The 15,536-nt window shown below is 48.1% G+C and overlaps 5 protein-coding genes across 5 annotated transcripts; 4 read left to right on the top strand and 1 right to left on the bottom strand.

Annotated features, from left to right (window-relative positions):
• Positions 1–60: 60 nt before the first annotated feature.
• Positions 61–1,240, top strand: H6S33_005477 (uncharacterized protein; the record flags this gene model as incomplete). Its single annotated transcript, XM_044836827.1, has 5 exons — positions 61–146; positions 496–552; positions 667–766; positions 848–1,112; positions 1,176–1,240. 5 exons carry the CDS (start codon positions 61–63, stop codon positions 1,238–1,240), a joined length of 573 nt encoding a protein of 190 aa, XP_044698786.1.
• Positions 1,241–2,302: 1,062 nt separating this feature from the next.
• On the top strand, positions 2,303–5,412 carry H6S33_005476 (uncharacterized protein; the record flags this gene model as incomplete). The annotated part of the gene is made up of 7 exons (XM_044836826.1): positions 2,303–3,004; positions 3,087–3,300; positions 3,354–4,165; positions 4,234–4,623; positions 4,687–4,784; positions 4,840–5,219; positions 5,285–5,412. The coding sequence occupies 7 exons, from the start codon at positions 2,303–2,305 to the stop codon at positions 5,410–5,412; spliced, it is 2,724 nt and encodes a 907-aa protein (XP_044698785.1).
• A 290-nt stretch (positions 5,413–5,702) lies between these two features.
• H6S33_005475 (uncharacterized protein) lies at positions 5,703–7,133 on the top strand (the record flags this gene model as incomplete). Its single annotated transcript, XM_044836824.1, has 1 exon — positions 5,703–7,133. One exon carries the CDS (start codon positions 5,703–5,705, stop codon positions 7,131–7,133), a length of 1,431 nt encoding a protein of 476 aa, XP_044698784.1.
• Positions 7,134–10,589: 3,456 nt separating this feature from the next.
• On the top strand, positions 10,590–11,618 carry H6S33_005474 (uncharacterized protein; the record flags this gene model as incomplete). The annotated part of the gene is made up of 2 exons (XM_044836823.1): positions 10,590–11,481; positions 11,605–11,618. 2 exons carry the CDS (start codon positions 10,590–10,592, stop codon positions 11,616–11,618), a joined length of 906 nt encoding a protein of 301 aa, XP_044698783.1.
• An 803-nt stretch (positions 11,619–12,421) lies between these two features.
• Positions 12,422–15,027, bottom strand: H6S33_005473 (uncharacterized protein; the record flags this gene model as incomplete). The annotated part of the gene is made up of 7 exons (XM_044836822.1): positions 12,422–13,916; positions 13,987–14,317; positions 14,378–14,492; positions 14,552–14,611; positions 14,695–14,760; positions 14,811–14,915; positions 14,971–15,027. The coding sequence occupies 7 exons, from the start codon at positions 15,025–15,027 to the stop codon at positions 12,422–12,424; spliced, it is 2,229 nt and encodes a 742-aa protein (XP_044698782.1).
• Between the last annotated feature and the right edge of the window lie 509 nt (positions 15,028–15,536).

Below are 15,536 nucleotides of genomic sequence, written 5' to 3'. Positions count from 1 at the left end.
CACCATTTTCATCTCATCAATTTGCACCTGTTTTCAACCCCCCAAACAAAAACAAAAACCATGTCTCGCAGCGGCGGCACCACGCTATATGTGACGGGCTTCTCGTCTGGCACCCGTGCTCGTGATCTTGCCTACGAATTCGAGAGGTACTGAAAAATCCGCCTAACATCATCCTCTTACCCTCGTCCATGATCGTCCCTTAGACCTTCCTCTCCTACCATTACTATTGATGATACTACTTTGATCCCTTACGATCGTCCCTCCTGTCAACCCTATACGCGATGTAATCCCTCGTGCCCTTCGTTCCTCGTCGAATCGAACTCGTTGTCGTCGTCGGTTTTTCCCTCGCGAGCGGCAGAATACCACGCATAATACCCCTCCTGCTTCGTTGTCGTCTCCTACTACTACCGTCACTCCGTCGTCATCGTCCACGTCGTTGGCTTCAAAAAATTTAGAATTCGCTCGTCTAACGGTGTCAACGTTCCGAAACAACAGGTATGGTCGACTTGTTCGCTGTGATATTCCGGCTCCGAGGACTGCTTCTTCTCGCTTGTAAGTATCTGCCTTCCCCTCGCTGTCCCATATGTTCGCCTTCCAATTTGCCGTATTTATTCAAACCGGGCTTTCGATTGGTCGACGTGGCTGACAGTTTTCAATGCCCGCTAGGTTTGCTTTTGTTGAATATGAGAGCCGACGTGATGCAGACGATGCCTACATCGAAATGCATGGGCGTCGCATCGGTCGCGACGACCTGTTGAAGATTGAAGTAAGAACACTCCCCGATTTACTCAAGCAAGAATCCGATTTACTCAAGCAAGAATTTTTTTTTCTGATTTTATCAAACCAGTGGGCCCGCACCCCTCCATCCGCTAGCTGGCGCTTCGATGGCGGTCGTGATGCTCCTCGTAGTGGTGGTCGCCGTGGTGGTTCCCCACGTCGTCGCTCAGTATCCCGTGGCCGCGATTCTTCCCCACGCCGTGACAGACGTGGCGGCGACCGTGACCGCTCCAGAAGTCCAATGGTCAGAAAGGATGATGAACCACGCAGGAACGAAGACGAGCGAGATAGGAGTCCTGCCCCTGCAAATGGAGAGGAGCGTGACCATCGCAAGGGTATGTCTCCTATCGTGGATGATATGGAAACCGAGCCCACGTCACACGTGGCTGACAAAACAGACTCTCCCCTTCACAATACTCTCCATGATGACTTAGACACTGCGGATGCGGATATCGCGGATTAGAGGACCGACGTCGTATCTACTCGTAAGACTGGATAATGTCTCACTCCCTCTCACCTTCCCATATTTCTTCTTCCACTTTTTTCCTAAATTTCAAAGACTTGAGTCCCAACAAAATTTCTTTTCTGTTACTGCGGCGGCGGCAGGAAGGGCGATATAAATTTGCAAAAGTTTGAGAACAACTTTCTTGTTTTCTTGGTAGTAATTTTTCTCCCTCACAAGTTTTTTCCTCCCTCCTGGGTCATTGCTACTTGAAATTATCATGTCCTATTTGTTCATTGGTCACACTGTTTTGTTATGTCATCTTTCTTTCTGGTTTTTTGTTTGGATCAAAAAAAAAGGCTTTTGGGTGTTACATTTATCTGGTTGCAGTTCGAACGAACGAGCGTACGGTCGATTAGTTTGTCTCGGTCGGTCGAACGAAAAGCCATCAATTGTCTTTCCCCGTCGCAAACCGAAATAGTCGAGCAATAGTCCGAAATTCAAATATCCTTACGATCGCCCACGGTTTCGTATTTCAAGTTATGGACGACTCGTCGGTTTGGCTAGCCAGTTCACGGGGAAAATAAAGAGTCAACTCATCTGTTGAGCTGGTGGGGGGAAGGGCTTGAAAAGAGTAAGATGACGAGGGGTTTACATAGGCTAACTGTGGCATTCGCTTGAGTTTTATTTTTGGCGGCGTGACTTTTCGCTCCTCTGACTCAGACAGAAAACGATATAAGCACTCAGAGGGTGGAAACTTCAAGCCTCCTAGGCCTCTCGTGTATACCAGAGAGTCTTATCTCATCGTTATTCTGCCTGCATAATCAAATAAAATAAAATTGAAAACTTGAAATTTGCTGGGCCTCTACTAGTTGGTGATTATCAAAAGAAATTAATTGCTTATACTGTTGCAAGTTCACTCTAAAATATCTTGGTGATGGTCTGGGATAATTATTATTGATAACTCAAGATGATGTTGCTTGGCACCTGCAGGACAGGTCATGACGTCGCCACATACAACAAAGCTTTCGTAGATAAACACAGAACTCCCGGTTCCATCGAACACCATCTAATCCAATAAACATGGCCAGTCCAAGTAAACGCAGGAAAAAGAGCTCTCCAGTGACCTCGCAACAGTCCAGAAACCTTGACTTCTTCTTTGGCAAACAACGACAGGCCGCCGCACAACCAAAGGCAGTCTTCGATGGAGCTTCAGAAGGCCTAACAGACGAAGAATACGCCCGAAAGTTGGCCGAGCAATGGGCTAAAGAAGACGAAACCCGTGGCAGTAACGCTGGTGGTCCAAGTAATACAACAGTAACCGGGGTAAAAAAACGGAAGTTGAGCTCCTCTAAGGCTACAGAAATAAGTGGCATGGAGCAGCAGCAGCAGCAGCAGTTATCCGCAACTGGTGGGGAAGTTGGTTACGGTCAGAAAGCAAGGGAAATACCGCCATCGCTACCACCACTGGTGGGAACCGGCAAGCAAGCCGTCCTCAGTGTCCCACCCACCCCGAAGAAAACAGCAGCCGTGCTGCTTGATGCAGCCTCAGAGAGCGATATTCTGATTGAGGAGATGCCGTTCGACACGGATCCGCTTCAATTTGATCCGGATATCTATGGGAGCCTTGTTGCAAAGTGGCCCAATGGGAAGGCGCCCTATGGGCTTTTAACCAGAGCCTTTGTATTGGTCAACTCAACAAGGTCGAGGATTAGGATTGTGGATACGTTGGTGAATCTCATTAGGACACTGATAAGACTGGATCCTGATAGCTTGCTCGACGCTGTAGGTTTACCCGGTCGTTGACTTTGAAGGGGGTGCCCTAGTTTACATAATCATGGAATATCACTCGGCTAACTCTCGGGAGGTCTGGTTGACGACAAATGATATTGGGCCATCGTACGAGACTAATGAATTAGGTCTTGGAGGGTCAATCATTAGTAAGGCGCTCACTAAAACAAGCGGTATTACACCCGCCGCGTTGAAGAAGTTGTATAACAAACATGGTGATCCTGGGGATGTTGCATTTGAGGCAAAGGTGAAGCAAAGAGTACTGATAATGAAAAAACCCACGCCGCTAAGTAAGTGCTTTACCCATCGTAGCGGACCTGGTTATACGACAATTGACCCGTAGTCGCAAACTGTCCAGCGATCAAGAATGTCTACGCAACAATCACAAAAATTGCGTTGACCTCTGGAAAAGGCTCGCAAGAAAGCAAACAGCGCCATGTAGAACGTCTCCTGGTCGATGCTAAGGGAGAGGAGATACGTTATCTCACACGTACCCTGATCCAGCACTTACGTATCGGTGCTGTCAAGACCACGATGCTAATAGCTCTTTCGCGTGCGTTTTTGCTCTCTGCGCCCGATGATGCAGGGTGGAAATGCCCGGAGATCCCGGAGGATAAGGAAGGGCGGCAGGAGGCTTTCAGCAAGGCCGAGGAGGTTTTGAAGCGGTGCTTTGCTAGGAGACCAAATTATAATGACATAGTTCCTGCTATGGTGAGAGGAGGTATCGGTGTACTGCAAGCTGAGTGCGGGATGGCTATCCATGTGCCATTGAAGCCAATGTTGGGTAGTATTACAAGGGACCTGGCGGAGATGCTGGTGAAACTCCAGGGTAGGGCGTTTAGCTGCGAGTTTAAGTACGATGGGCAGCGGGCACAGATCCACTGTGATTCTGATGGGAAGGTATCGATATTTAGTAGGCATCTTGAACTGATGACCTCGAAGTACCCGGATCTTGTAGAGCTTGTACCAAAGATCAGAGGCGATGAGGTTCAGTCCTTCATCATGGAAGGTGAGGTCGTGGCGATTGATTCGCAAACGGGGAACATTCAGCCCTTCCAGACGTTGGCGGGGAGGGAGAAAAAGAATGTGGAGTTTGGGAGCATCAGCGTTCATGTGTGTTTATTTGCGTTTGATTTGATGTATCTGAATGGGGATGTACGTATAACCCATACCTACGTAATCCGTGTACTTGCCTAGTCCGAAAGAGTCTAACAGTGCTGTAGGAATTGCTCTCAAAGCCGTTTAGGGAACGGCGGGAATTGATGAAAAGCATGTTTGTTGAGATACCTAGAAGGTTTATCTGGGTCAAGAGCCTAGACGCAACATCTGCCGACGTGGATTTGGTACGGGAATTCTTCAGGTCTTCACTAGAGGCTAGATGCGAGGGGATCATGGTGAAAGTTTTAGATAATAGCAATGCATCACAAACATTGTCACCCGAAGAAGAGGAAGAATCCATGAAGGAAGAACGTGCGCCAGTTTCGAAAGGCAAAGGCAAAGGCAAAGGTAAAAGCAAAGAAAATGAAAAAGAAGATGGGGGGAAAAACGAAAAAGAAAAGGGTGGCCGGAGGAAAGCCTTGCTGGCAACTTATGAGCCGGACAAAAGGCTAGAGGTTAGACAGCTAATTAACCGAGAGTATTATTGATGGCTATTTACTAACGAAAATAAAATATAGTCTTGGTTGAAGGTAAAGAAGGACTACGATTCTGCTGCCGACACACTGGACCTTGTACCCATAGCTGCCTGGCACGGTTCTGGAAGAAAGTCTAAATGGTAGAACTCGTGCAATTGAGGCTTTGTTTTCTTTCTAACTCAGGTTCATTCACAGGTGGTCACCAATACTCCTTGCCGTCCGCAATCCCGATACCGGCACTTTCGAGGCAGTATGTAAGTGCATGTCCGGCTTCACCGACAAATACTACGCAGAAATGAAAGAATTCTACAACGATGATGAATCCGAAGAAAACAATATAAACACCTCAAAGAACAAAAAAGCGTACTACGAAACTTCCCTACGCCCTGCGGTATGGTTCGAGCCGAAAGAGGTGTGGGAGATAGCGTTTGCGGATATCACATTGAGCCCGACGTACTCTGCGGCCATGGGGTTAGTAAATGAGGAGAGAGGGCTCAGTCTGAGATTTCCAAGATTCTTGAGGAAGAGGAGCGATAAGAGCATAGAGGAGGCTAGTACGCCGCAGTTTTTGGCCGGTATGTGGGCCTTTTGATAATCTATATTGGTTTATGACTCGAGTGATAGCTGATGAAGGGCCCAGATTTATATGTCAAACAGGAACAGGGTGGGAAAAAGAAAGCGGATATTCCTGAAGGTGAGGCTGACGGAGATGATGTTGATGCAGATGATAGTCAAGAAGAGCTAGAGGTTGCCGAAGCCGGAGTCTAGAATCTTGTTTATTCATACATGTAGTTATCAGGCACTAATACAATATATTGCTATCTCGATCATTTCCAAACGCGTAAACCCACCCATGCGGCTCTCCTGCAGATCAGAATAATCCCTGCAACGCAACCACATGTGTAACCCTACACCCGCGCAATAAACCAGCTTAACAACCATTTCCTGCAGCCAGCCATCAAAACAAACAAAATCATCTTCACTCGCTCTCAGCTCGCACCATCATCTCATTCACCCGCTCACCCCCTTCCTCATAGCTATAATACATACAACACAAAATGTCGTCGTCTGCAGCTGCTCCCACCCCCGAGTCCAAGCTCGCAACCCTCAAGGCCGCCGCCCTCAAAGCCTACTCGCAAAAAGATTACGCGGTATCCACCGAGCTCTACGCCAGCGCCTGCGAACTCCAGTCCACTATCCATGGCGAGAACAACCCTAAAAACGCGCATCTGCTCTACCTCTATGGGCGCTCGCTTTTTGAAGTCGCAGTTAAGAAGAGCGATGTTCTCGGCGGTGTCAAGGAGGACAACAGCGCCAGCACCAAGGAGGTGAAGAAGGACTCTACAAAGAAGGAAAAGGTAAAGGTAGAGGTAAAGCCATTGGAAACGGGCCAGAAGGCCGGCTTATTCCAGTTCATGGGTGACGAGAATTGGGACGACACGGACGAAGAGGACGAGGACGAGGAGGACGGCGACGAGAAGGATGAGAAGGAGAAAGCAGACGATGACGACGACTTTACGCTCGCGTGGGAGATACTGGACTATGCGCGCGTGCTGTTCGAGAAGCAGTTATCCCCCGAGGCCAAGGCTGAGACAGAGACCAAGGCTGAGACAGAGACCAAGGCCGAGACAGAGACCAAGGCTGAGAACGGAACCACAGAGCCCGGATCCGCCGATGCTGCTGCTGACTCCGAGCCCGCCGCCGAGTTGACAGAAGACGAGACCCACTCGCTCAAAGTCATGCTCGCCGACACCTACGATATCCTCGGCGAAGTCTCGCTCGAATCCGAGTCCTTTGCGCAAGCCGCCAAGGATCTTGCCTCCGCCCTGGACCTCAAGCTCACCCTCTACCCGCAAGAATCCACGCTTATCTCAGAAGCGCACTTCAAGCTCTCCCTCGCGCTCGAGTTTACCGCCGCCGCAGAAGATGTTTCGCCCAGCGACCGCGCCAAGGGTCGCGATGCCGCCGCCAAGCAGATGGAGAAGGCCATCGCATCCTGCCGCGCGCGCATTGCGAAGGAAGAGGCAGAGCTTGGCGTGGACGAGAGTGGTAAAAGGAAAGGGAAGGAGGTGGTCACGAAGAGTCTCAAGGACGCCCGGGAAATGGTTGAGGAGCTTGAGACAAGACTCGTGGATCTAAGAACGCCAGAAACGGTACCCGGCCAAGAGAAACTGGAGGGCCTATTGGGACAGCTGATCGGCGAGGATCAGGTCGGCGCCAAGAAGAGGATCGAGGAGGCCATGAGTAAGGCCAATGATCTGACCGGGCTGGTCAGAAAGAAGGTGAAGGTTGAGGAGCCTGCTCCTACGCCTGCGCCTGCACCCGAAAAGAAGGAGCAGGAGAAGGTAGATGTTGTGGTTGGCGAGAGCAAGGGCGGCAAGAGAAAGCTTGACGACCTCGCTGAAGAAGCCGCACCAGAAGACCAGAGTGAGAAGAGCGAGGGCGAGAATAAAAAGGCCAAGGTCGAGACCGAGACAGAGGAGAAGTAAACGATGTCCTGTATTCCTTTTTCTTCAAAACAGCTTTTTATTAATTTAACTACTGGGTTTTATTCTTTCTTTTTCTCTTCATTTCGTTGCAGAACAGGGGGTTTCCGCGCGCAGGTATGGAGGTTTTTCTTTTATCTTAGTTTTGGCTCGAAGAATGGTGTAGTTTTATGTATGCCGAAACCTGAATGAATGCCATGAAGGGAGAAAATGATGTATTCGACCACTGTGGTGGCTAAGGTTGTTAAAATCAGTCGGCTACATAGATCTAGCTGGGCATCCATCAAACTCCGTTCCTGAAAGTCCTGAGGCCAGTAGCTTTTTCCCAAAGACGGTACCTAGCTACTACGGTTATAAAGATTTTAAAACCTAATTATGGCATGTTCATAGGCCCCAAAATTGGCAACAGGGTGTACGAGTGATAGTCCATGATTCAAATCGTTCACTATATAAGCCGTCCCCTAGAACTTCGCGGGTAGAAATAGCCGGTGTGATCTATGCGAAATACGTAGTAAATACTTCCCATACTCCGCCTCTTTTGTTTCCTTCCAGCAAGAGATCTAGCCGGTATTGCCAGTGGGGATGGTGGATTCTCGACTCACTATCCGCGCTAAATGGCCGATGCAGTTGATCTACGGGTAGTGTTTTGTCGCCTCCGTCTTTACACCTAGCTATCTGCGTATCATATGCGCCTACCTACACGTAGCCACGTTCACATCCCCTCCGAGTAGATGGGAGGGCTGGGACGAGCCTAGCATCCACCCACAGGATAGATGAGGTGAGCTTGGCTGGTGAAACTGCAACAAGAATGGGGGGATGCTTCATCCGGATCGTGCACTTAGTAGCCTAAGTTAATTGCCCATCTGTGCAATGAGTCAAACACTGTTCAACCATACCCAATAATCGGTAAGAAGGGAAGGCTGATATTCCACCCGCGCGGTCACGTCCCCACACACGCCGCTGGGGGCCATGAAGTAAACCATAAACTTAATAGGCATTTGTGGTGTGGGCTTGGCGTGGTGTGGCTAGAATTTACTTAAAGCGCAAAAAATGTCCTATAGAATGGAGCTCGGGCGTCTTTTTCCTTCTCTCTTTTTCTCTCCTTGTCCTCGGCACTGGGAATTTCCAAGTATGTTTCCACCGGACAGAGAATCGAATGGGATCCCTCATATATGATCACTGGCCCATACATCTTTACCAATTGCAATACCCATGTTAGTGCACAACACCCAACGTGATCAACCCGGCCAACTCTTAGGTACACATAGTCTTAAGGTAGAAGTAGGTGTAAAACATGCGTGACATGATCCACATAATGGATACCTTGGCCATTCCCAACTTCAAGGCCGAAATACCACTGGCTCAAATTATCCAGAGAGTTGATCGGAGGCTAGCAATGGTGGCTCCCAATGTAGTAGTGATGCTTTTTGAGGCCATCTATCACGGGAGCGTTCTGTTGGTAGGACAGAAGCTAGGACAGAAGCTTTTTTTTCTTTCTGCCTTGAGGTCTAATCTCGATCCAGAGCTTGTAAATCGTAAACTATGCGTTGATAAACCCCAAACAGGAGGGAAGTGGTGAGAGGGTTAGCAAAAATTTGGCTTCTGGAGCTTTCTCTAAGGGCCAAAAGTGCCATTCACGTTGGACCTACGTTACTCTGCTTGCTCATGTTCTTTTATTTAGTACTCTCTTTAGCCCGGTCACCATTAGGGAAGTACTTGTACATGTAGCAGTAGATGAAATGTGAAGCGCTAGTAGAACGAAAGCCAGGTATATAAATCCAGGAAGACGGACTGTGATGAAAATTACGACAATTATTCGATTCTCTGAGCGGAGATTTTAAAAAGATATATATTACTTCAAGGGCATGTGACCTCACTCCCCCAAATAGTGGGAACACAAGGCCGATAACACGTTGTCAGTGGATACAATACATAAAGTAACAGTCAGGCCCACACTCTTGTGCTCTGGTTTTGAACATGCATGTATTCGTTTCCGACAGGTGTCCTGGATTGAAACGATTCTTAGCCACGGCAAGGAAGGCTAGCCTCCATCAAACTACATGTACATATCTACGTCTGGATTACATATTTCCAAATCTTCTCCTTCCCTTTCATTCCGTCCCCACTGGTATCTACATATATGATGAACTTGGGATCGTCCGTTCCCTGTGATAGCATCGGGTGAAGTTGTGCGCCGAGTAAGAATCCTTCTGCCTGAATATTAATCGATACACGAAATTCATAGGGTTCAGGGCTTATCTCCGCTAATATGATATTACATCCCATTATTAATACAGCAGGTTGGTCATCAGGGCGCGCTGTAGATAAACAGTCTATGCATTTCCAAGCCTCCCCCGCTGTGTATTAAATGGAACTACATTAATCCGATAGATCGAATGCAGCAAGTAAGGCACTCCTTCTGTTTTGTATGTCGGTAAATCCCTAGGTTATTACCCAATGAATGGCTGTAATAAACCAAGCCGATCCAGTCGGGACTGCGTTTTTGGTTTCTTTTTTCCCTCACGGAACTTGGTTTCGACTTCTTTTTTGCACGTTTGACGGCTGAGGTGAAGCGCAGGCAGGTTCAATATTCCAGATGAAGAGGGTGCGTAGTCGATTCGACGTTAATGATGCCCCATTCTAGTATCTAATGAGCCTACTTCCTGAAAGATCTGTCACATATTTACTGATATATACACTGAACTACCCACTATATGTAATTAACATCTCATTCAATCGGGTCGACTATGGTGGAGCCTGAATCTCGTATTAATGACACACGTGAACATCAGGAAGAAAATTGTTTCGCAATGTTCTGGCCTAGTCGCGAAGTCGGTTCAGTCATGAAACGTCCCGACTGAACCGACTTCAAGTGAACCAAAACAGCAATATCAATTTGCCCTTCCCCGCTCTTGCAGTATCCTACCTGTATGTACTTGAGCTGCATCGACGAGCTACATACGTTTTCTTATCGGCCGCGTCCCGGGAGTATTCTCCCTTATCCGCGGGTATGCCCATAGCCAGTACATGTATCACGTATATGTATATATATGTAGAGCAGCATCTCCATGGCTGCACATGCACAACCACAACCAAACTTCAAGGAACAAAGAGAAGCAACGAAATAAAATATGCTTTCCCTTCCTACCCGAACACTTCTTTGTGTTTGTAGAGACGGGAAGTCGGTGCGCGATCTACACTAATACGTGGCGGGTAGGCGGAGCGCAAGGCAGGCTGTGTTCAAGACGCGAGTGACAACTGGTGATATTGGCCTTAGCGATACATATCTATCAAGCACCGCCCACCTCCCTGCGAGTCGAGACAGCTTTCAATCACCCCGCAACCTCCCACCATTCACTTGTCTTATCAAAACCAACCGTCTACGAATCTGCCCATCTTTCCAGTACCTCAATAAATAAAGGACTTATAGAAAAAGAAATAAAGAATAGGATAGCAGTTATGGCCTCTCTTCAAAGCTTAGCCAACGAACTCCTTTACGGAATAGCAGAGTACCTTGAACTTCCTGACCTTAACGCTCTTCTCCAGAGTTCCCGCCGCCTCTCTACCCTTCTTACCCCATCCTTCCGTAAGCTCTCTACCACTGCCCAGAACGCTCCTGCCGCCCTCTACTGCGCCGCCGCCGTGGGCGGAAACCGCCAACTAATCAGCCTACTCCTCGAGACTGGAGAAGGCATTACAGTCCTTGATGACAGCAGCCGTCGTCCCCACCTGATGCACACCTCGCCTAGTAAACCTAGCGACGAGACTATCGACTTTGTCCTCGCACAAGGCCCAAAGCTTGTCCTCCGTCATGGGCTCGCCCTTCACTGGGCGGCATTGAAGGGCCGCACATCTCTCGTTAAGGCGCTCCTTAACAGCGGCGCCAGTGTCTCAGACCGCGACATAAAACACTCTACAACCGCACTACATCAGGCGTGTGCGGGGCCCCCACATAGCAACGATAAGGTTATCAACTACCTTCTCGACCATGGCGCCGACATGGCCGCAGTAGATAACAATGGCCGTCCCGTCCTCGACTGGGCCGTCAAGAAAGGGAACAACACCGCGACTGAGCTGCTCATAAAGCGTGGTGTCGACATCAATAGACATAACAAGACTGATGGTGCTGCAGCCCTACATACAGCGTCCACACTGCACGATGGGACCATTGTCAAGATGCTGTTGGAGAATGGGGCCGACGTTAATTCGAAGGATTACTGCGGGATGACGGCCCTACACGTGGCTGCATCGAGGGGACATGAGGCGGCGGTGAGGCTGCTGCTGGAGAATGGCGCGGATATCAATGCGCAGGATGGAAGGCACTCGTCACCTCTACATTTGGCGGCACAAGGTGAGATCTTTTGTCTCTATATACGGGCTCAGAAACCTGCCATGATATGTTATAGTTTGCTTATTTTTTTTTGCTATGGTTTGGGAGAGAAGGGCTGATGTATTCGTGGTGAAATCTTTGCAGGTTGGCCGAGGTGAAGAAACAAAACAGGTTTTTATGATCATGACCCGTCTTGACGAACTACAAAAAAAAAAAAAAAAAACGACAAAAATGCGAATGCCGGAGTATTCTTTTCCGTGGCCGGACTCTTTTCTATGTTCTTTTCTTTCTTTCTTTTCGGCATCATGAAGAGGGCCGCGGAAATCGTAGAGACAAAGGATGTATCAGAGGCAAACGCAGGGGCAAACGCAGAAGAAAAAAACTCTACGAAGGAAATGAATCAAAGGTTTTGATTCCATTTTTCAGCATTAAATTGTACGGCCTGAGGTCTAATAACACAAAGGAGGGAAACAAACAAAAACATTATCTGCGGTAGGAAATATCTTAACTTGATAGACTGTGAATTCAACACAGCCCACAACAACCTCTAGAGTAGCTTTCTACGATGTATTTATCCTAAAACGGATAGATCTACACTAACGGCTGCGGCGTAGTTAAGCTTAACCTGGGTACGTTACTTCGGATCCGAGATTTCTAGAAGCACATAATATTCCTTTTGAAATTATTATAGAACCTAGGTAGAAAACACACAACAGATATATATAAAAAAGGGGGGGTGGGGGCACGCTATAAAACGCTGCAAAAATGAAACGCAAGTATTTTTTTGCAATGAAGAATAAAAAAAAAAAAACCCACTAAAACGTAAAATGAACATATAAAATTCCCTCCAAAATCTCGTATCAAGTTTAAGTAACAACCCTACACAGGCAAGCAAGTCTGTTAGCAAAGCTAATCCCTAAATGTCTTCGGATAGGTCCTACCATCATAGTATTTTGTCTGATCATGTTCTGGATACACACCTAGACATAATCGTAGGGTCTGCTCCCCTAGGACTGTAATGCTGTCTTGCCTTGATAATCTCCATAAACTCCTTCGTCTTGTCGTCCCTGTTCTTGATTACGCATTCTACCCAGTTCATGGGTAGATCCCAGTACGCCTCCTTGAACGCATCGTACTTCTCTCCGAGGGTCATCTTATCGGCGCAGATGAGAGCCAGGAAATGCTCTAATACTGTCCACACTCCTTTGACCTCATCACGGTCTATAAACTCCGTAAGGAACCCGTAACCAACTCCTACATCTGCCCGAATCTGGTTGGCTGCCTCTACAGATCGGAACTTGACACCCTTGTTGCTTGTGACAGATGAGAGATAGGTAACACAAGTCTTCTCCGAAAGCTGGTGCATAAACGCCGGGAAGAGGTCGTCGTCAAGACCAGGGTAAAGATCTACAATATAGGAGCGCATGGTGGTCACCATGGTGTCCATATCGTTTCCTCCGTACCAAACAGCGGTGAAGAGGTTCTTGACTGGTGGTCTCAAGTCGTTGAAGATGATCTCTATGATTTGGGCTAGACAGTACGTGGCTAGATCTACGAAACCATTCATTGCGTCCTCCAACGAGCGGCGAATCTCGTCTTCGTATTTCTTGCTGAGTAGTGGTGCAACACGGTCTGAGATTTCCTGTGTGTAGGCGGCACATCTGATCTGGTCGTTCGCGACGGACATCATATATTCTAGGATACCGTCGGGGAGGTCATCAAGGTCTTCCCTGCTAGAAGCCTTAATGTGCTTGCCAACCTCTTGCTCAATGACTTGCTGCCATTTGGTTTGTCGGTATTTGAGAAGGCGAACACACTCATCAACAACACCAGACACCACATTTCCCTTTGAGGAGTCAAGGGCAACATTGAGCTGTTGGTTGATCATAGTGAACATAGTCGGTACAGACGACATATGCCATTTCCCGTCCTCCTCGTTTGGTTGATGGGTTCTTTGCACAAAGTCTCTAGTATCGTCTTCGATAATGTTGTTCATCCATTCCTCCATCTTCATGACGATGAGTTGTGTGTATTCCTTCAAGAGGTCGGCTTCACGGCCGTCAATGACATGGGGTTTCAAGTCAATGCTACGGATACCGAGCGTCTTCATGCCCTTGTTGTATTCACCATTCCAGCGGATGATGGATAGCAGACTCTGACCATCGAGGTCAGGTTTGTCAATCTGTTCCTTGAGAAAATCATGCATAAGGTCATGATAGATCTTAAGGTAGGTGTCGAAAATCTTCCAGCGTGGAGGAACAAGCTTGGTGAATTCACCCCTAACGGTGCGGAGATCATCAAAATACCAATTTAAGCATTCCTCGAGGCCTTCGGGGTCATTCTCAAACTCTTCCTTTGCTTGCTCGAATTTTGCTTGGACGGAAGCATTGATGCACGCCAGGAATTTCTCTTTGTACCCTCTTGCGATCTTGGGCCCTTTTTGTATTGATTTGAACCTTTATGTGGGAAACGCCGAGATTTAGAAAGATATTTGTAAAAATTTGAGCGGAATATAGTTCAACTTACCTTGAAGCAATCTCCTGATGTGATGTCTGGGCCTCTTGAAGGGCCACCACTTTTTCATCTGACCGTTCCTCGGCATCAACAATCTTTGCTAGCCGAACAACCAAACTCCTATTTCCGGCACGGACTAGCTCAATGAGACTCATCGCAATGATCCCCACCCTCTCATCAAACAGCCCGACGGTATCTTCGAGAGGTGCAAAGTAGCCCTCAAGCGTTCCCTTCACATCGTTGTCCGTACGTTCGCTTTGGTGCATGACATCCGCCTTAAAATCCTGCAATTGGGTGATTGCAAAGTGCACGGGTAATATATTCGGCATTTCGTTCGTTAATGCTATATTCACGAGGCCATTAGTCTATACTCTTACTAGGGCCCGTACCCGCCTGTACATACAATCTCCCGAGTCGCTTTCCAGCATACGGCCTACTTCATTGAGCTTAATATCAAGTCCCTGTAGACTTGATTTAATCTCTTCCACTGCGACAAAATTCCGGTGAATTTTCGAGATCTTCCCCAGTCAGTTGAAGGTCCCCATCTCCCAAAACATCGCCAGCGGGTGTCTCATACCTTGTTTATTAGAGGAAACTCATGGATCATATTCTCTGCTTCGGCGCATAGTTTATCTATCTGCCAATTATTCCAATCAGCCAAGCCCCCCACCAAATAATGGACCCGCGGTCGCTACGGAGGAGGGGGGTTAATAGACGGACTTTCATCATCTCCTCCTTAATCGCATGCAGCGTCTTCTGCCCATCGACAATCGCCCGAATGCCAGACTACATACACATTAGCACCCCCAGCACCAACAAAGCTCCAGACGCCATACCTGCGTAACCTCGATCTGGTTCTGCAGGCCAGACTTGAGCTGCGCGTCGACATGTGTTTTCTTCCTCGTGAACTCGGACTTCAGGGCAGCTATCTTGTCGAGATCCTGGAAAGCGGGTTAGTTGAGCTAGCTAGGCCAGGGAGGTGATAGCGAAGCTTACCTCGGGGTGTCGCAAGAGCTCGGAGAGCTTCACGGAGATTATATCGGCGTCGTCCATGGCACCGACCTAGGGGGGGTGGATTGGTTGTTGATCGCGAAGTAACGTGGGGTTTGGTACCTAAGCAGCGGGCCGACGTGTGCGGCTCATGTGTGTGCTATGCTAGCTAGCGCGTGTGTACCACCCACCCCCCAAGACAACGGGGGAGAAACAAACAGCCGTCAGCAAATGGGGTGCATTGAAACATGATGGTTCTACATGATGGTTATACAAGAAGCAGAGTAATCGGGGTGTTCATTAAGGTACTCTGTAGATTTAAAACATGTCTTTTACTGACAAGGGAGATCATTGGGGGAATGATCGAAATCACTTGTTTCGGTAGCCTACATTCATAGCTCAGTATACGCAACGGCAGTCTCTCCCCGAGTGATCTAATATGACTACATGTATTCCCCTCACGCCCACCACAGAGCAAATGTAACCTCTATTCGTTTCAAAATCAACGCCGCCCTTTCACCCTCCCCCGGAAGCCCTAACAAGGCATAACTTCCCCCTCTCCAATCCCCACT

This window comes from Morchella sextelata (genome assembly GCF_020137385.1).
Source record: "Morchella sextelata strain SCLS chromosome Unknown scls_2, whole genome shotgun sequence".
In the NCBI taxonomy this organism is placed as follows: domain Eukaryota; kingdom Fungi; phylum Ascomycota; class Pezizomycetes; order Pezizales; family Morchellaceae; genus Morchella; species Morchella sextelata.
The sequence above is the reverse complement of the archived record's forward strand: the minus strand, read 5'-3'. Positions and strand labels throughout refer to the sequence as shown.